Source organism: Pinus tabuliformis, chromosome 8 (assembly GCF_031772625.1).
Source record: "Pinus tabuliformis cultivar Carrire ecotype Pingquan chromosome 8, CPIR1, whole genome shotgun sequence".
NCBI classification, from domain to species: Eukaryota; Viridiplantae; Streptophyta; class Pinopsida; order Pinales; family Pinaceae; genus Pinus; species Pinus tabuliformis.
In genome coordinates this window covers 605,705,847-605,723,537 of record NC_142294.1, presented here as the reverse complement: position 1 = coordinate 605,723,537, position 17,691 = coordinate 605,705,847, and the positions used below count along the sequence as shown (strand labels likewise).

The following is a 17,691-nucleotide window of genomic DNA, read 5'->3' as shown; positions in this document are numbered from 1 at the left end:
ACCTAGCTGTGTTCTTGGACCTAGTTATAAAGTGCACTATGAATAGATGGTAGCCAAAAAGAATTAGTAAGGAAAATTTGACAAAATGTTTCACTCCTGTTAGACTTGATCTCTCTTCAATGGATTGTAAATAATGGTCAGTTTAATATTTTGATGTTAATTTGATTGTGTTGGGTCCCTATAATACTAGTGATTACCCCATTACTATTGTAGTTGCATCCCTTATGAATATTGTTGTGCCCCTATTATCCCCATATTGTTATTACTATGCCCCATAGAATCCCTCTATTGTTATTTTTGTGGCTTTATATTATTATTGTTAGGCCAGCTGGGTTATATTGTGACTCCTTAGACTCCTATATATAGAAAGGAGGTTTTGTCATTTGAATCATCGAAGAATTGTTCATTTATGTAATGTAAAGGAGGTTTCCCCCTCGAAGAGGCTGAATTCTAAGGCGTTGATCTATCTTTTCTTGAGCTGGTTTCATAACATTTGGTTTCAGAGCTTTGGATTCTAGGGTTTCGCTGCTCCAAATAGGTCATCGTGGAATTTTCGCTATAACTTTTTTTCTACAACGTTTCAGAAGCTAAAAACAACACTCATTTGAGAAGAAATTGTGCTGAACCTCGAGTCCAAATTTCAGAGCTTTTTGCACTATATTTTCGGAGATATGATCTAAGGAAGTTGGTCTTTTTGTAGACTCCTGAATTACATTCCAGACAGGTGACCTGGGGCAAATCATCATAACTTTATCTCTGAGCATCGGATTGAAATTTCGTAAGAAGGTACAAAAAGAGGACGAATTGTAGTTTCTTTTTTATATTTTTCAGATCCAAAGGTTGAAACAGTGACTCGTGGCATGTCGTACAAGTTCACTCTACTGAACTAGTCTATAATCAGGTCATTGTGGGAGATTTCGCATAACGCTTCCTTGGAGAATCCAATTTGGATCAGACTTGTGGCATTAGAAAGAGGGCATAGAGGGCTACTGCAATTCACAATTTTAGAATTAGATGATCTGAAAGTACAAAGATACATCATAGGCAATATCGAGCTCCTACAAAGTGAAAAAAGATGTGTAGATTCTTTTAAATTTTTGCTTAAGATTGGTTTGAAAATTTATTTTAAAGGAATTCAAAGGGCATAATAGAGAATTATTATTGGTAACTGATGCCCCAAGGAAAGAAAATGCAAACACCTAGTAAGCAACCTGAAAGCTCTAGCATGACTCATGAAGAAGAGGAAGAAATGCTACATGATATATCAAAATTACAAGAACAAGTGCAACAAATGTCAGTCTCACAAAAGCTAACAGAAGCTAAGATAAATGGCATGGAATCTAAGATAAAGGGCATGAAAGCTAAGATGGACGATTTGAAGATAGATTTGAAGACAGATTTGAAGAGAGACATGGCAGATTTGAAGACAGATTTGAAGACAGACGTGGCTAATTTGAAGACAGATTTGACAAAGTTTCTACAAGAAATACTTACTAATGGTGAAAAGGTAGTAAAGGAAACTCATGATGCAAACTAAAGAAATGTTAATCATGATCTCATAGACTGTAATGTGGGATCGAAGACCCACCATATTCCAAAAAACGATATGAGGAAGTTTTATGGCAAGGATCTCGCAACATGGATATTACAGATGGAGCAACTTTTCGTTCAATAATGTGCAAAACACACAAAAGGTATGTATTGCAACTTTATATTTGGAACCAAATCAGTTTGTATGGTATCAATGGCTTTTCTCTCGTAAACAAATTATCACTTGGGAAATTTTTACGGAAGAATTGACAGCACATTATGAGGATACAAAAAGAAACACTTTTTTTAGCCAATTGATAAGTCTCAAACAAAAGGGTTCAATAATGGAGCACAAGAGTTCCAAAAATTGAACATAAGGGTAAAAAATATTCCAGAGGAGCATAGGATTGATGTGTTCATAGGGACTTTAAAAGATAATATCCAACATGATGTTTGCCTTTGGGAACCTGATTCATTAGAGAAGGCATTTAGGTTAGCAAGAAAAATGGAAAGCAAAATTATGGCAACCAGGAAGCATACCACTCACAACTATAAAGATGGAAGTTTTGTTGCCCTTAGTCTTCCACAACCTATAAGGTTGACACCACAACAATTGGTAGAAAAAATAGCAAAAGGGCTTTGTTACAATTGTGATAGCAAATACACTAAAGGTCATAAGTGTGCTGAGAAGAAATTATTCTACAGAGATTGCAAAGAGGAAGAAAAAAAAGAGCAAGAAAGGTCAAAAGAAGAGGATATACTCCAGGAACAAAGCCTAGATAAATAAGAAATGAATCCAACCATATCTTGTAATGCATTGGCGGGAATTACCACTCCTCAAACCATCAAGATAGAAGGACAAATCAAGAAGAAAAAGGTAATAGTGTTGATTGATTCAGGAAGTACCCACAATTTTATTCATGGTAAGGTGGAAAAAGAATTGAATTACTTCTTATATCCAGCACCAGAGTGTCAAGTGATGGTTGGAAATGGAGGAACAATAAATTGCTCTGGAAAGTGCCATAATATCAAGCTATCGATGGGAGAATATGTATTGACCTGCCCAATGCTTTCCATTCCAATGGGAGGTGTTGATGTTGTACTAGGATTCCAATGGCTACAATCCTTGGGTACAATAGCTTTTAATTTTCAAGAACTTTTCATGAAATTTTCTGTGGAAGGAAAAGAATTTGAATTAAGGGGTATTGCAGGGAAACCGGGAAAGATAATCAGCTCTAACGGTATGACAAAGCTTCTAAAAAAGGAACAAAGGGGTGTAATTGCACAATTATGTTCGCTAGATGTTTCCACATTGGAATCATCTATTTCCCCAGATCTCCAAAAAGTCTTGGACAATCATTCCAAGGTATTTGAGACTCCCAAAGGTCTCCCACCTATTCATGATCATGATCATGCTATTCATTTGATTCCAGAAAGTGTTCCTCCAAACATCAGGCCATATAAATATCCCTATGCCCAAAAGAGTGAAATTGAAAGTATGGTTTCATAAATGCTAGAGGCTGGTATAATTCAACCGAGTCAAAGTTCTTTCTTTGCTCCAATAGTATTAGTGCACAAAAAGGATGGATCATGGCGCATGTGTTCGGATTATAGGGAGCTCAACAAGCTCACTATTAAAGATAAGTTTCCCATTCCTGTCATTGATGAATTACTAGATGAATTGCATGGATCAATTTACTTCACCAAGTTGGATCTTCATTCAGGATATCATCAAATTAGAATGAAGATTGAAGACATTCTGAAAACAGCGTTTAGAACTCATGAGGGTCATTATGAATTTTTGGTCATGCCTTTTGGCCTTACCAATGCACTTTCAACATTTCAAGGTTTGATGAATTCCATTTTCAAACCATGCCATAGAAAATTTGTGTTAGTATTTTTTGATGATATACTAATCTATAGCAAGTCTTGGAAGGATCATGTTGAACATGTTGACAGGGTGCTACAACTATTGGAGGAGAAACAATTATATGCAAAAAGATCCAAATGTTTCTTTGGAGTACAAGAGGTGGAATATCTGGGTCATATTGTATCTCATGAAGGAGTTAAGGTAGACCCTAGAAATTGCACCCAATTTTCCATGTTTCATGTTTATGGAAGGTTATAGGTGACAAGCTCCTAGTTCAAACAATATTGATAGAACTTGACGAGGAAGGAAAAATTATATTGGAACTGGAAGCAGTCACAGAAACAAGAACTTGACAGCTACGAAATCGATCAATTTCGGAGTATCTTATCAAGTGGAAGAACTTATCCGCTGAAGATTCCACATGGGAGGATGAGAATTTTATACAAAAGCATCCAGAACTATTCAAACGTTGAGGACACCACTTTTTTGAAGGAGAGGGGCATGTTGGGTCCCTATAATACTGGTGATTACCCCATTACTATTGTAGTTGCATCCTTATTAATATTGTTTTGCCCCTATTATCCCCATATTGTTATTACTGTGCCCCATAGAATCCCTCTATTGTTATTTTTGTGGCTTTATATTATTATTGTTAGGTCGGATGGGTTATATTGTGACTCCTTAGACTCCTATATATAGAAAGGAGGTTTTGTCATTTGAATCATTGAAGAATTGTTCATTTATATAACGTAAAGGAGGTTGCCCCCTCGAAGAGGCTGAATTCTAAGGCGTTGATCTATCTTTTCTATATTTTCTTGAGCTGGTTTCATAACAGATTGCTGATGTTTCTGAAAAACATCACAATGACAAACTTATTTTACATTATTTCCATTTGAAGATGTCACAGTTGATGAAGGGAAGGATAATGTGGGTTTAAGCTAAACTGAAAGACAAATGAAGTATTTTGAGCATTTGAATGCTAAGTATAAAGGAGTACTGGAAGAAAGGGAAGCATAAAGGAGTTTCTATGTCTATTTTTGTCATTCCAAGTTTTTCACTGATATTTTTGTCATTTCAAGTTTGTCATTGATAGCTAGTTGACCATATCAGAGAGGTTGGCGAGGTTCACTTTCCATAACAATGGATCCTGATTTACTATTTCATCTTCTATATCACATCCTTCTGATGCTCCTTGTTGCTATGGAAATATTTCTCTAGTTTGCTATTTTTTGCATTTTTGAACATATGTATTTGATTTGGTATATGGGATTGTCTATCACACGTTGATTTTTGGATGCCATGACACATATTTTCTCCTTGAAAATTGTGACATGTGGAAGTCTGGTCTCCACAAGTTCTATGACTTATTTTTTCTCAAGAAAAAAGTTTAATGAAATATTTATTTTCAATAAAAGAAGAAATGAATGCCCTTGGTTTGAGAATTAGAATATGTAGTTGTTTGTTCAATTTAAAGTTTATCTGGAATGAATATATTTTGAATTTGATTAAAGTTTATCTTGCATGAATATATTTTGAAGTCAATGTAAGATTCACTTTGATAGATATATTATAGGCTCGAATAAGTGTTTAATCCCTAAACAACCACTATATATATCAATAGATCAGAAAACAAATTAACACAATTCCATGGACAGGGCAGGGCCTAGGTAAGTGGAAAACTATAGAGAGAGAAAGAGAGATTATCCAATGCCCTCTGTCTAACCATGGGATAACATTCATTAAAGGAAAGTGAGCTCTACAACAAATTGTTGGCCAAAATTGTTTGTGAGTCGGATAAGGCCAATTTTTGTTGGATCTGCGATGTGAAGGTCATCTAGTTGTTCTCAAATTGTAGCTAGGAGCCTCATTTTCCAATTAATTCTGATTGAGGAACTAGCTTTGATGACACTGTTTTGGCTTTGGGATGAATGTGTAGAACTTCAGATGAAGTCCTTCCCGCCTGGAATTTGTACTGTAAAAAAGGATTCATGTTCAACTATAAACGAGTTCTGTTCTTTTTCATTTGTAGCTAGCCATACTAGCCAATACTCTGCATTATGGTTGTGTCATATTTTCCAATCAACTTGAAAATGATTCAGAATTTAGAAAAATAGAAAAAAAAAAATATTTTCATGAAAATAAAACTATAAGAAACTGAAATAAAAACTGTGAGAAATGAAAATAAAATTGTAAGAAAACTGTGTTGTAATTGAAATAACTAACCTGAATATATTGTCAAATGTTTTGTGATGGTTTGTCTTGAGAGCTGGTGAATATTTTGAATGTTAAACATGCAATTTCAGCAATGGTTGAACTTCTTTTATAGTTTTTTTCACTTGAATTTAATTGGTGGCAAGAACAGACATGGATTGCAATGACTTCATTTTGAATGTGTGATCTGGATTGATTTGGATGTGATGCAATGACTGAGAATTTGTTTTTTGTTGATCCATGTGTTTTGATATGTTTTAATGGGAAATAGAATGGGTTGGGTGTCATTTATTGAGCATTGTGGGTTTAAATGTTGAATAACACAATAGTTATGGTTGACATACATTCACTTTTATTATGTGTAGGTATGGATATGCATTTGGGATACATAGCTTCAGTTTTGATTAGTGGGGTTTGAAGTGACTGCTACTTTGTACTTCTGGAATAGACCATTTTGGAAGGATTTATGGTTTTCCCTGTTTTCTGGTTGGGTCAATATGGTTTGTACTACCATTCAATGTTTTGGGAAATTTTGGACATAAATTAAAAGATATTTGCACTTAATGTTATTTGTTTTTGTTTAAATATTGTCTGCACATCTCTCAATTTCGGGTGGCTTGGTGGGATCAGTACTATAACAATCAAAGGTCCCTTCACAACATTAGACATCTCTCCCCTAGTTATCTTTGCCTCTATATCCACCCAACCCCTTCCAACTCCCCTTTCCCCAACTTGGTGGGTAATCTAATTATTATTAAGTTCTTATAGACAACATACCTTGAGGAATGGGCTCTCTCTTACATTAGAGGCTTGAAATGTCTTAAAAGTAAAATGTCTTGCATACCCGTTTACCCAAACAAGAAAACAACACAAGCGAGAACCCATTTTTCATAGGAATGAAGAATCTTACACCACGTGCTTACTAATGCAAAGTGAGTAGTGTAGGCTACACATTTGGAATCAGTCCATTTTACTTTGAAAGCTTCGAATACGATTTTACTTTCTTGAAAATTACACTTCACTGTTAAAAAAAAACATCCAAGTTATCCTTTCTCTTTTGATCAGGTGTGTATGTATTAATTATTTTATTATTATTATTAGTATTTGAATTTAATTAATAAATAAATTATTTCTTTAATTTTTAGTTTATAAAATATATTTTTTATAAGTAAAATATATATAATTTATTTTCTTTTCAATTTAAAGTTTACTTGTGTATTCTTTTTTAAAATTAAAATAAATTATTTTATATTTTATTATAAAACATCAATAATAATATTATTGGTTTGGTTTGGTCACTTAAATTATTATTGATATTGGCACATTGTTTTGTCACTTAAATTATTATTGATATTATAATTCATTATTAAAGATACGTGGAATTCTTTAAACTTTTAACATATTCTTATCTCAACACTTTATCAGTGAATTGTTTAAAATAAAGACCAGAACATATCCCTATGAAATTGATAAAAAAAACCAGAATATATCCATCTTATTTCAAATAAATCAAATTTTTTGAATTGCCCGCCTTTCCCGGTAAAAAAATAGCTAAGCATCGAAATATTTTATCCCTTTCCCATTAAAATAAATCTATGCTAATCAATTTATCTAAATTACAATCCCAAGAATTTAAGCCAATTTGGAGCAGATTAAAATATTTAAATCATAATTTCACGATTTCAACTGTTTTCGACCAAAATCACACCTCAAAATAAGTCAATAAGATTCTATTCTCCTCCCACGCCAGTAATCTTCCTCCTTCCATTCAAACGCGCACATATAAAGATATTCCTGCGAAGAAAAAGGTAAAGTTATTCGTTACCAACTAGATGCCATGTTAAGTCACATTACTCACATTTTTGGAACTAATATAATGTGGAAATTTAAGAAAATTGTATAGGGTGTAAAATTATAACTTCGACTAGAAGCTAACACATGTAAAAGTTCTAACCTTAACTCTAGATAGTTGTGTTTTTAGGATAGGAAGGGGTTTCTTTGTTAATGTATTTTTCTAGTTCCATAGTTGAACACAACATTTAAACATTGAATAAAGGAAGTAAACAATCCTCTAATAGTCATTTGCCACAATAACCATGGCTAGTACCATTTTCTTTATATTTGTATCAGTGGGACATAGGCCTCACCTTATAGATAGTCTAAATTCCTATATTGATTTTCACAGAGTACATATTATATTTAATATGTGGATAATATGTGAGTGGTGTAGCTAACTTAGCATCTTTATACCAATTTCAATTTATTCCATCATTTTATGCACTAAACTAGTAATATTAATATAAAATTGAAAATGAAATAATATATAAAGATTTCAAAATCATGTAAAACTTATCGTGACTAAACAACATTTTACAAATCAAGTTAAAGCGACATTTTCTTTTAAATACCTAAATATTAAAAATTTATTTGGAATAAAAAAAATTAATTTAATTAAGGGTGATAGCATGGGGCTAGGTTACACTTTCTGGCAAGAGAGGGTGAGTTTAGGTGAAAAAAAGAGGGCTCGACCAAGAAATTTAAGCACTCGATCAAGTCATTTTTAAGTGCTCAATCGAGCTCCTCGAGCGCCAAAAAAATAGCTCGATCGAGCTATTTGAATTTAAAAATGTTGATTTTTGTAGGTTGGGAGGTACTCCAAGCCTTGAGGATCAAGGGTTTGGAGGAAGGAGCTCCACAAGTCACCTTATGGGCTTGAAACCCAAGCATGGGGTTTTGCACCCATTGTGATTTGGGCCAAAACCATCAGCACATTCGACATGTGATGGATGAGGATGATAGCTCTCATCGATATCAATCTGACACAATGGAGATCATCTGATTCCGAGTTGGAGAAATGGAGTTTTGAATTTTTGAAGATAATATATGTGGTTGTGGATTAATTTGGGAGAAAAGAGCAGGTCAGCTTATGTCCAAATTAGACTTGTTGACACCACATGTAGCCCTTATGTTTGCATATAAATAGGAGGTGATTGTGATCATTTAAAAACATCCAGAAGTGCATTTATCTCTCAAGAAAATACATCCAAGTAGAAGCAATGGCCGAGTAATAGTAGTTGAGTGACAACCAAGTATTAGCAACTAAGAACATCCATGCAAAGGATGAAGGAAACCCACTTAAGAATATTTTTATCTTTCCCTTCTCATTTTTCATGCTCTTTCATGGCCATATTTCTCAGCTTGAGCTTGAAAAATGTTTGCATGTTATTGTCATAGTAATGCTTAGAAAGATATTGCTACTATAAATGCTTATTGAGTTATTGCTAGGAAATTATCATCTCATTGATGTGCTTAAATTGCACTGGTTGTTGCTATAAACTAGAATATTTCCCCCATCAATTGTGGCTTCTAGATTCGATGAGTAGTTATGCAACATAAAGTATTTCCTTATTCCTAGAAACCAAGATTCATCATCTCCTCCCATCTTATGGATTGTTCTATGATTCTTTAGATGTTTATGGATTCCTCTTTAAATGTTCCAATGAGTAATAAAACTTTTGATTCCTTGTAGCACCTCTTATGTGTGATGATATTCCATGGTTTTCTCTTCTCAAATGGACTCTATATCCTTCCTCATACCTTGAACTTGATCCATTATTCATTTATTTTTGCAAATGATTTAAGCTATATAATAGTTGAGTGTTTGTTCAATTTTTCTCCTCTTGAGATTTCAACATCCTTTCATTATCAGCTCTACATCTCCATTTTCAAGCTCATTATAGTTTCTACCAACTCCATTGACTCCATTATCTTTCTATAATTTTCAGAATGTATCTCTTTCATGATGATACTTATTCCTCTAACTTCTTCATATATGTTAGGGTTTTTCCCGTCTTACGTGTCTCCTCTTTTGTTCTTTACTTATCCTTTTTGTAGCTTTGACTCTGCAAAAAGTGTACATACCAATAAAATGTCAAATACATCTATATTCCAGGTCTATAACATTATCTTCATCTTCTCATATTTTGAGGAATTCTAAATCACTTCTCCAAGATTTAAACCATAAAATTTATTTCCTTTTGAATTAGCCTTCCAATGATCACACCCATGCCCAAGTTGGGCTTCTAAATTGGGAGTTATGGCTCTATACATTCCATTCTCATCATGGCCATTTTTCCAAAAAAATAGCCCACAAATTTCATTTTCTCAAGAATTTCAAAAATATAACTTTTAAATTCAAGAATTTCCCTGTGTATTCTTTCATAAGCTATCAAAATACGGTAACAACCTTCCAATTTGGTAATTTCAACACTCAATTACACATTTGTAAGCTTTAGAGACTATTTTCCCTAATTATTCAAAGAGAATTTTCACCAAACACTTGTCACATAAACTGGAACCTCTTCATATATACCTATCTTCTAGCCTATACAATCCCAATGTTGTGACTAGTAGCTTTGAGACCATTGTGTAATGTACCCAATATCCTCTATGCCATTTGAGGATACAAGGTACTTCTCTTAACCACCCAAATTCATACCAATTTACTAAGTAATTAAACTCATTGTTCTGCGATGATTAAGCAACCATGGAAATACATTTATATGCAACATAGACACAACCATTCAATTATTCATTAAACCATAAATCATATATATAGGCCAACATTGGCAAACAGAATAATAAATTGAAAATTAATTCAACCATGACATAAACCACAACATTTAATTATATTAATTCAACACAATTCACATATAAATTTCTAAGAATTTATCTATCTAGAATTGTTGAACTAGTGGTAAAATATGAAGATTCCACCCAACCAAAGTCTCTCTACTATGATATTTATCTCTACAACAAAGGTCACCCTCGAGCTAAGGCTATCAATCCACATGGACAAAATCTTCACATGGATGGTTGTAATTTATCTTTTCACAACCCATTTCCCAATTTGACTATCATTAATTAAATAGATAACAATCCCCAATTCATAAACCTTCTTCTCCATTAGTCTACACAACCCAAGAAATGGGATACCCTTATTTTCTTAGTAGTTCCTAAGGCTATGCCACTAACCCACTTTCCTCTAAGGATCCATCATGGGTTGGCCATTCGGATTCCGGGGAATTGTCATCTCTAGTGAATTTCCTCAATGACAATTATTATCATTTCATAAAACCACAATTCTCACTTAATTCTTAGTTGTAGATTTCCATAATTCACTTACATCATTCTCATGACAATTTTTACTCAAGGATAATTCCTCTAATTTCCTTAAATAAAGGATAGTTCAAAAGGTAATTCAAGATAGGTCACAAGGTAATTCAAGCTTCTAATAGTTCAACCCTCTAATAATCTATATGCTACTTGACATTTGAAACCCACTTTTCAAAACTTTAGCTAGAACAATGGTTTTTTTTTGCATGGTAAAATGTAAACCTTTTAGTTGCATGGCATGAAGGAGAAATGTAACTTTAGAAAGGCATGTGTACCTCATTTATGTGATAACCCCCTAGGTTTAGTTAAATGACAATTAGCTATTAATCAAGGAAAATAATTAAGGTTACAAATACTTTGGGTTAAATCACTTATTAAGGCATTTCCTTAGCCTTATGCTTCTTTATTTCCCCCCTCTTGGAGAGACATACCCCTTATGTCTTTTGTCCTATTCTACAACCAATGATGTATTTTATTATCATTTAATATTTGTTTATAAATTAAATTTATTGGTTTTGGCTATCCATCATGTACATACATAATATTGGAGTGATGATCAAGAACCTACATTTCCACCAAGGAATTCTAAAGCCTCTAAGTAGACCGTGAGTAGACCTTACACTAATGCATACACATTTAGAATGTTCTCCAATCTCATATAAGAATCTTGAGCTTTATATAAAAATACAAATAATTTTATTCAGAGCTGAACAATGCATATTATGCTCTAAGAGCCAACTACGAGTAATGCCTTTTCAAACACTCAACTTGCATTGAGGACCTCAATTTATAGAGGAGTGTTTTAATATTCCCAAAACTTAGGTTCCAATTAAACCCTCATTCTTCCCCATCACATCCATTATACCCTTAAATATTTCTTTCCTAGTGTGATAAGGGAGGCATTAAGGTATGAGAATTGGTGCTAAAACTCCATGTGGTTAATAATGTTGAAGATGAATATTTGTACTAGGTAATTCTACCCAAAAGGATCACTTCTTGTTAGCTCAACCAGTATAACCCTAAGAGTATCGAGAACATTGAACTTATATCGAGAAAATTAAACCCATGACCTCTCAATAGTAGAGGTGCTTTAGAAGTACTGTTATTTGTTTGAATACGATGCATAAATGACTGGAGGCGGAGCTCTCGAAGGCGATCATGGCAGAACTAGGGTTCAGTGCAGGGTAATCCTTGGTTGAATGTCATGGTGGGACAGGTTTCTTTCCGCAACTGTGTTTTAATCATGGGTGCATTAGGGTGGGTCTTCTCCCATCTGGGAAACCGAGGGTTTAGTTGTTAGTGGGTTCGTTTGGCGGATGGAAGTTTTGAAGACCCGGATACAGGCTTTCTTACTGCGGAGTATTTTAGCACACCTGAGAAGTTTTCGGTTCCTTCGCAATTTATTCAAGTCATATCTTAGCTGCATGTGGTTTCTGAAGGGTTTAGTTTATTCTTTGATTACCCCTAGATGGCTTTTGGTCCCCCACTAACATTCCTTCAGGCAGTTGTCAGCCTGATTTCTCGACAGTTATGGAGGCAAAAGACATTTTCTCCGCAGGTTCTACAGAACAACTGCTGTTATGGCCTCAGACCGGGTCAACAGTGGACGATTATTTAACTTTTGAGCATGAACTGGCTTCAGAAGTTGATGCCCTACCCTCACTCTCTCAGCAACTCATACCCTCTATATCGATAGCACCGGAAGCTACAGCCATTCGAGAATACGCGGGCCGTCAACCGCTCAGGGAACCCATATCAGAGGCTTTTTGTGGGAGTGTGCCAGACACACAGGTCCTTGGGTCGGGCTTAGGCTTGTTTCCTGTGGGGATTGAGTTGAATAAACCCTCAGTATGGTTTCCTCACACACCGGACAATAGGGCGCTGGCCCATACAGCTCCACAGGACTCGGGAAACCCTCCACAGGGCAACTTCACGGAAATAGGCATTATCTCAGGGTTCTTCGACAATCTTAAGGCAAAAGGACCATTGACAGGGAAAGACAAGGCTGCACTAGTGGATGACCCGGAGGATAGGGCGGCGACAAACTTGACCAACAAACAAACAAGGACTACAAAAAGGAAAAAGTGCCTCCCTCTGAGCAGCAACAAAATCTTCTTAAAACTAGTTGAAGACACTCCTTTCAGTGCGGCAATGGACTCGACAGAAAAGGTTCTGGTTGGACGTGTTAGGGGCAAACACTACAGCGTTGAGCGTCTTTAGAAGTGGACGATGGAGGTTTGGGGACACCATCTGTCGGAACCCCCTCGTGTGCAAACCTTTGTGAGGGGTTGGTTTGCACTGCGCTTCAAAAGCATTGCCCAAACCAATTGGGTCCTCACTACAATTTGGCACATTGATCAAGCTCCAGTCCTCCTTCAAAGATGGACTCCAATGTTTGATCTAGAGACTGAAAAGGCGGGGACTAGACCAGTTTGGGTACGTCTCCCGAGTCTTCCTGTACACTTCTGGACTGAGCAGATATTCAGACAGATTGGGGACGCCTTGGGTTCATATCTCACACATGATGAATCTTATATTATGACAGGAAGAATGGATTATGCCAGAATATTAGTACATATGGACCTCTCGGGAGGGCTCCCGGAATATATCAACATACAATGGAGGGATGCGACGTGGAGGCAAATGCTAGACTATTAGGGGGTACCTTTCAGATGTAGGCGCTACCACAAGGTGGGGCACCTTTTCAAAGATTGCCCACTGAAAAAATCGAATAGCAGGAAATCAGTGAGGAATTTTCCCCAGGTTCCATCGGATCAGGATGCTCTATCTCATGGAGACCTTGCAAGAGAGGAATTGCCTCGTGCCTCTGAGGAATTTCATAGGATTTCTACTCCTCACTCTGGGGGAACAGGAACATTATCGAGCCTTGGTTTGCGTTCAGCGGAGCAGGCCCAGAACACTCCAAGGAAGCGTGGTCGACCGCCTCACCATCCCCCTCCACCTGTTCCTAGCATGACAGCGACGGCCTTGGGAGATTCCTATTCTTCGGGTATGCATTCCTATCACTTACCCACCACACAATGCTTTTCTGATATTCATAATTCAATATCTGAACAGTTATTGAGTCCGGGTACTGATATCCCTCTGGAGCCCCCTGTTACTAGTATTTGTGCCATTACCTCACCCCCCCGCCCCCTGACCTCCTATGCCCCCACTCCCCCAGCACTGCTTTGTACCCCCCCCCCCCGTAGTCCTCGACTATAATGTTGGAGGCCTTGGTCCCTCGACACAATACCCGGTCTCGAACGAAACTTTCGACTAAGGACCAGGTTGGACTGGATTTTCTCCACCCCCCCCTCCCTATCAATCCCTCCCAAGGCCGTCCTTCTGATCTCAAAATTGCACAAGCTCAAGCTGATGTTGACATTGCTTTGGGCAAGCAATCTACTATCACTAGGGTTCTTAGAGCAAGATCAACCCTTTCCGAACCCCCTCCATGAAGATTCTATCCTACAATTGCAGATGGCTTGCTAGGCCCGATAAAAAACTAGCACTCCGCCGGCTACTCTCTGTTGACTCTTTGGATATCATATTCCTTCAGGAGACCTTGGGTCAATCTAATGATATAGCTAGGACCTTGGAACACTATCTGCTGAGATGGAGATTTTCAGGATTGGATGCACACGGCCGCTCTGGAGGTCTTGCTTTGGGCTTAAATACTCGAACTATTAAAGAAATCAGTTGCTGGGGAGGACAGGGTTTTATTGGGGTTGATGTATACTCTGCTGAGTTGGGGACTCCCTTCAGAGTTGTCAATATTTATGGACCTTGCCTGAATCGCCCTGCATTCTGGGATCGCCTTCTTGATTCGGAACAATTTTCAGCTGGTAACCTGATTGTTGGAGGGGATTTAAATTTTTCAATAGGCTGCGTCGAATCTTGGGTTCAACGAGCACAAAGGGACTCTCTCTCAGACTACTTCTTGTCCATATTGGAACTTTACCATCTGATAGACATCCCTATTGCAAAATTACAGGCCACTTGGAGAAATAATAGGGTGGGGGATAATGGCCTTGCTAGGAGGCTGGATCGATTTCTAGTTCAGGAGCAGATTATGGATATGGGCCTCAATATTAGACAATGGGTTGGGACAGGAGGGCTCTCTAATCACTTGCCTATTTATATGGAAATAGGACGAGGAAGAGACAGGCCGAAGGGTCCTTTCAAGTTCAGTTCTACCTGGCTCAAGGATGCATCATATATCAGCATGGTCACTGATTTTTGGAAATCAAACCCACCAGGGGTTGGAGGTACAGCTTCGGCCGGATTTATTAGCAACTTAACGGAGCTGAAGAAGATGTCTAAAAACTGGGCCCATCAAAAAAGACTTCAGGATGATCAATCGTTGAGACTGATTGAGAATGAACTGGAGGTATTTGAAAAAGAGCTGGGAGGGCTATTCAGATCTGAGGAGCACAAGAATAACATCACACCCCTCTACTCAGCCTGTGGTAAGATCCTCAAAGAAAAGGAAGACAAATGGAGATTGAGGAGCAGGGCCATATGGATTCAGGAAGGGGATGCAAATACTAAATTCTTTCATAAATTTGCAAATGGGAGGAAAGCTGTCAACACTATTTGGCAAATGCAAGATGAACAGGGAAGGACAACACACACTTTCCCTCAGCTCGCCTCTCTTGCAAGCTCACACTTTAAACAGGCCTATAACGACCCCGGGGAGATTAACTTAGCAGAAATTATCTGAGTCGCTCAGCGCTTCCCAAGATATGTGGAACAAGATGAGGAGAAGGAATTGATACAGGAGGTCACTTTGGGGGAGTTGGAGGACACTTTAAAGTGGTTCAGCAAGGAAAAAGGCCCTGGACCTGATGGTTATTCCATCAAATTTTACTTGGAATTTTTTGAGTTGATTGGAATGGATCTCCTCAGAGTTGTGGAGGAGTCAAGGGTTTTAGGAAGTTTGGAAGCAACCATTACATCCACCTTCATTGCTCTGATCCCGAAGGCTGACAATCCGTCCACCTTTGATGAATTCCGCCCCATTTCGCTCTGTAACTATCTGTATAAGATTTTTGCCAAAATTATTGCAAACAGATTGAAGCCTATCTTATCTAAACACATCCTACCTGAACAATTTGCGTTCCTGAAGGATAGACAAATTCATGAGGCGATTGGTACGGCTCAAGAAGTATTACACACTCTACACAGCAAGAAAGGCAAAGGTATGATAATGAAGGTGGATTTATCTAAAGCTTTTGACCGAGTGAATTGGTTATATCTGAGAATGCTTCTTACCCACCTTGGTTTCCCTTTTATTTTCATTAAATGGATTATGGGATGCATCACTAACATTCCTTTCAGTGTATTGGTCAATGGGAGTGCATCCCCTTTTTTTTCCTCGGCTCGTGGCTTATGATAGGGGTGTCCTCTCTCCCCTCTGCTTTTCCTCTTGATAATGGAAGGCCTTGGTCGGATAATAACGGAAGAGCATAGAAGAGGCAGACTCTCTGGTATTAAGATTACAGATGACTGCACGCTCACACACCTTCTTTTCGTGGATGACGTGCTGATATTTCTCAATGGAAGTGTGGGGGATATAACATCGATCAAAGATATATTTTCCTTATTTCAAAAGGCCACTGGGATGATCATCAATGAAGTAAAATCAACATTGATGATTGCAACTTGCACACAGCACGAAATTCATTATGCCCTCCATAGATTTAACTTTACATTGATTGCTCTGGAGGAGGGGCTGAAATATTTGGGATACAAGTTAAAGCCGATAGGATATAAGATTGCAGACTGGACTTGGCTCATTGTTAAGCTGGAAAAATGGCTAAGTACATGGTACTTAAGATTCTTATCTCGCGCAGGCCGTTTGACACTCATCAAGAGTGTACTGGAAGAGACCCCGGTCTATTGGATGTCTCTTGCCTGGATTCCTAGGGGCATTCTAGCGAGGATACAAAATATTTGTTGCAGATTCTTATGAAGGGGTAATCAGCCGAGAAGAATATTTGCATGGGCAAAATGGGATGGCTGGGGACTCAAAAAGCTTGATAAATTTTCCTCAGCCCTGACTGCAAAACTTGGTCGGCATTTGGTAGCATCGGACAGTCTGTGGACAAGAGTGGCTTACTCGAAACATATCGCCCCTACTCATGTACTGGAATGGATTAGAAGATCGGAAAGGCTCTACACAGGTATTTCGATTATTTGGAAGGCTGTCTTGAAAGCTTTGGATCCCATCTGCGCGGGCATCACCTAGAGAATTCATTCGGGGAACAAGGTTCGCATTGGTATTGACCTGTGGATTGGCTGCGGGAATATGCACAGATTACCTCTAGATCTCTTATTGCACCTAAGGGAGCAACAGACCACTCACCTTGCACACATTGCTGATGAGAACAACACCACTTTTATTCAACAGGCTTGGAAGTCCGATCTCCAACTCAACATTCCTCCACCATGGCAGCATCATTAGAGGAACTATATACAAGCCCTCCTAGAGGCTCATATCTGATTGACAAGGGGTGATGACGAGATCATCTGCGCACTGGCGAAATCAGGGAGATACACTCCAAAGGAGGGATACATTGTGCTGGCGGATCCTCGGAAGCCCCCCATTCTACAGAAGTGGTGGAAACACCTCTGGAAACTCAAGGTCCCTCCTAGATCCAAACTTTTAATGTGGTGCATTATGAGAAATAAAATTCCAACAGGGGATAACCTGATGAAGCGATCCTACTTTGGCCCACACTGGTGTCATTTTTGCAATAAGGATGGTGAATCAACTTCCCACATTTTCTTGAACTGCCCTGTAATTCACCACTTATGGAACCTTGTATCAACTGTTATACCATCAATTTGTATTTGGCACCCGGGCACTCTGGAAGAGGCCTAGAACCATTGGCATTCCT

General features: G+C 37.6%; 1 protein-coding gene across 1 annotated transcript; it reads left to right on the top strand.

Moving 5' to 3' along the window:
* Window positions 1-16,223: 16,223 nt before the first annotated feature.
* On the top strand, window positions 16,224-17,039 carry LOC149236956 (uncharacterized). Its single transcript, XM_089369089.1, has 2 exons — window positions 16,224-16,685; window positions 16,776-17,039. Exons 1-2 carry the CDS (start codon window positions 16,224-16,226, stop codon window positions 17,037-17,039), a joined length of 726 nt encoding a protein of 241 aa, XP_089225215.1.
* The last annotated feature ends 652 nt before the right edge of the window (window positions 17,040-17,691 follow it).

Excerpts from the sequence above, each read along its gene's own strand:
- LOC149236956 (XM_089369089.1), top strand. The coding sequence starts at position 16,224 with ATGGAAGGCCTTGGTCGGATAATAACGGAAGAGCATAGAAGAGGCAGA. Across the intron at positions 16,686-16,775 it reads GTGTACTGGAAGAGACCCCG|CCGAGAAGAATATTTGCATG; the intron begins GTCTATTGGATG and ends AGGGGTAATCAG.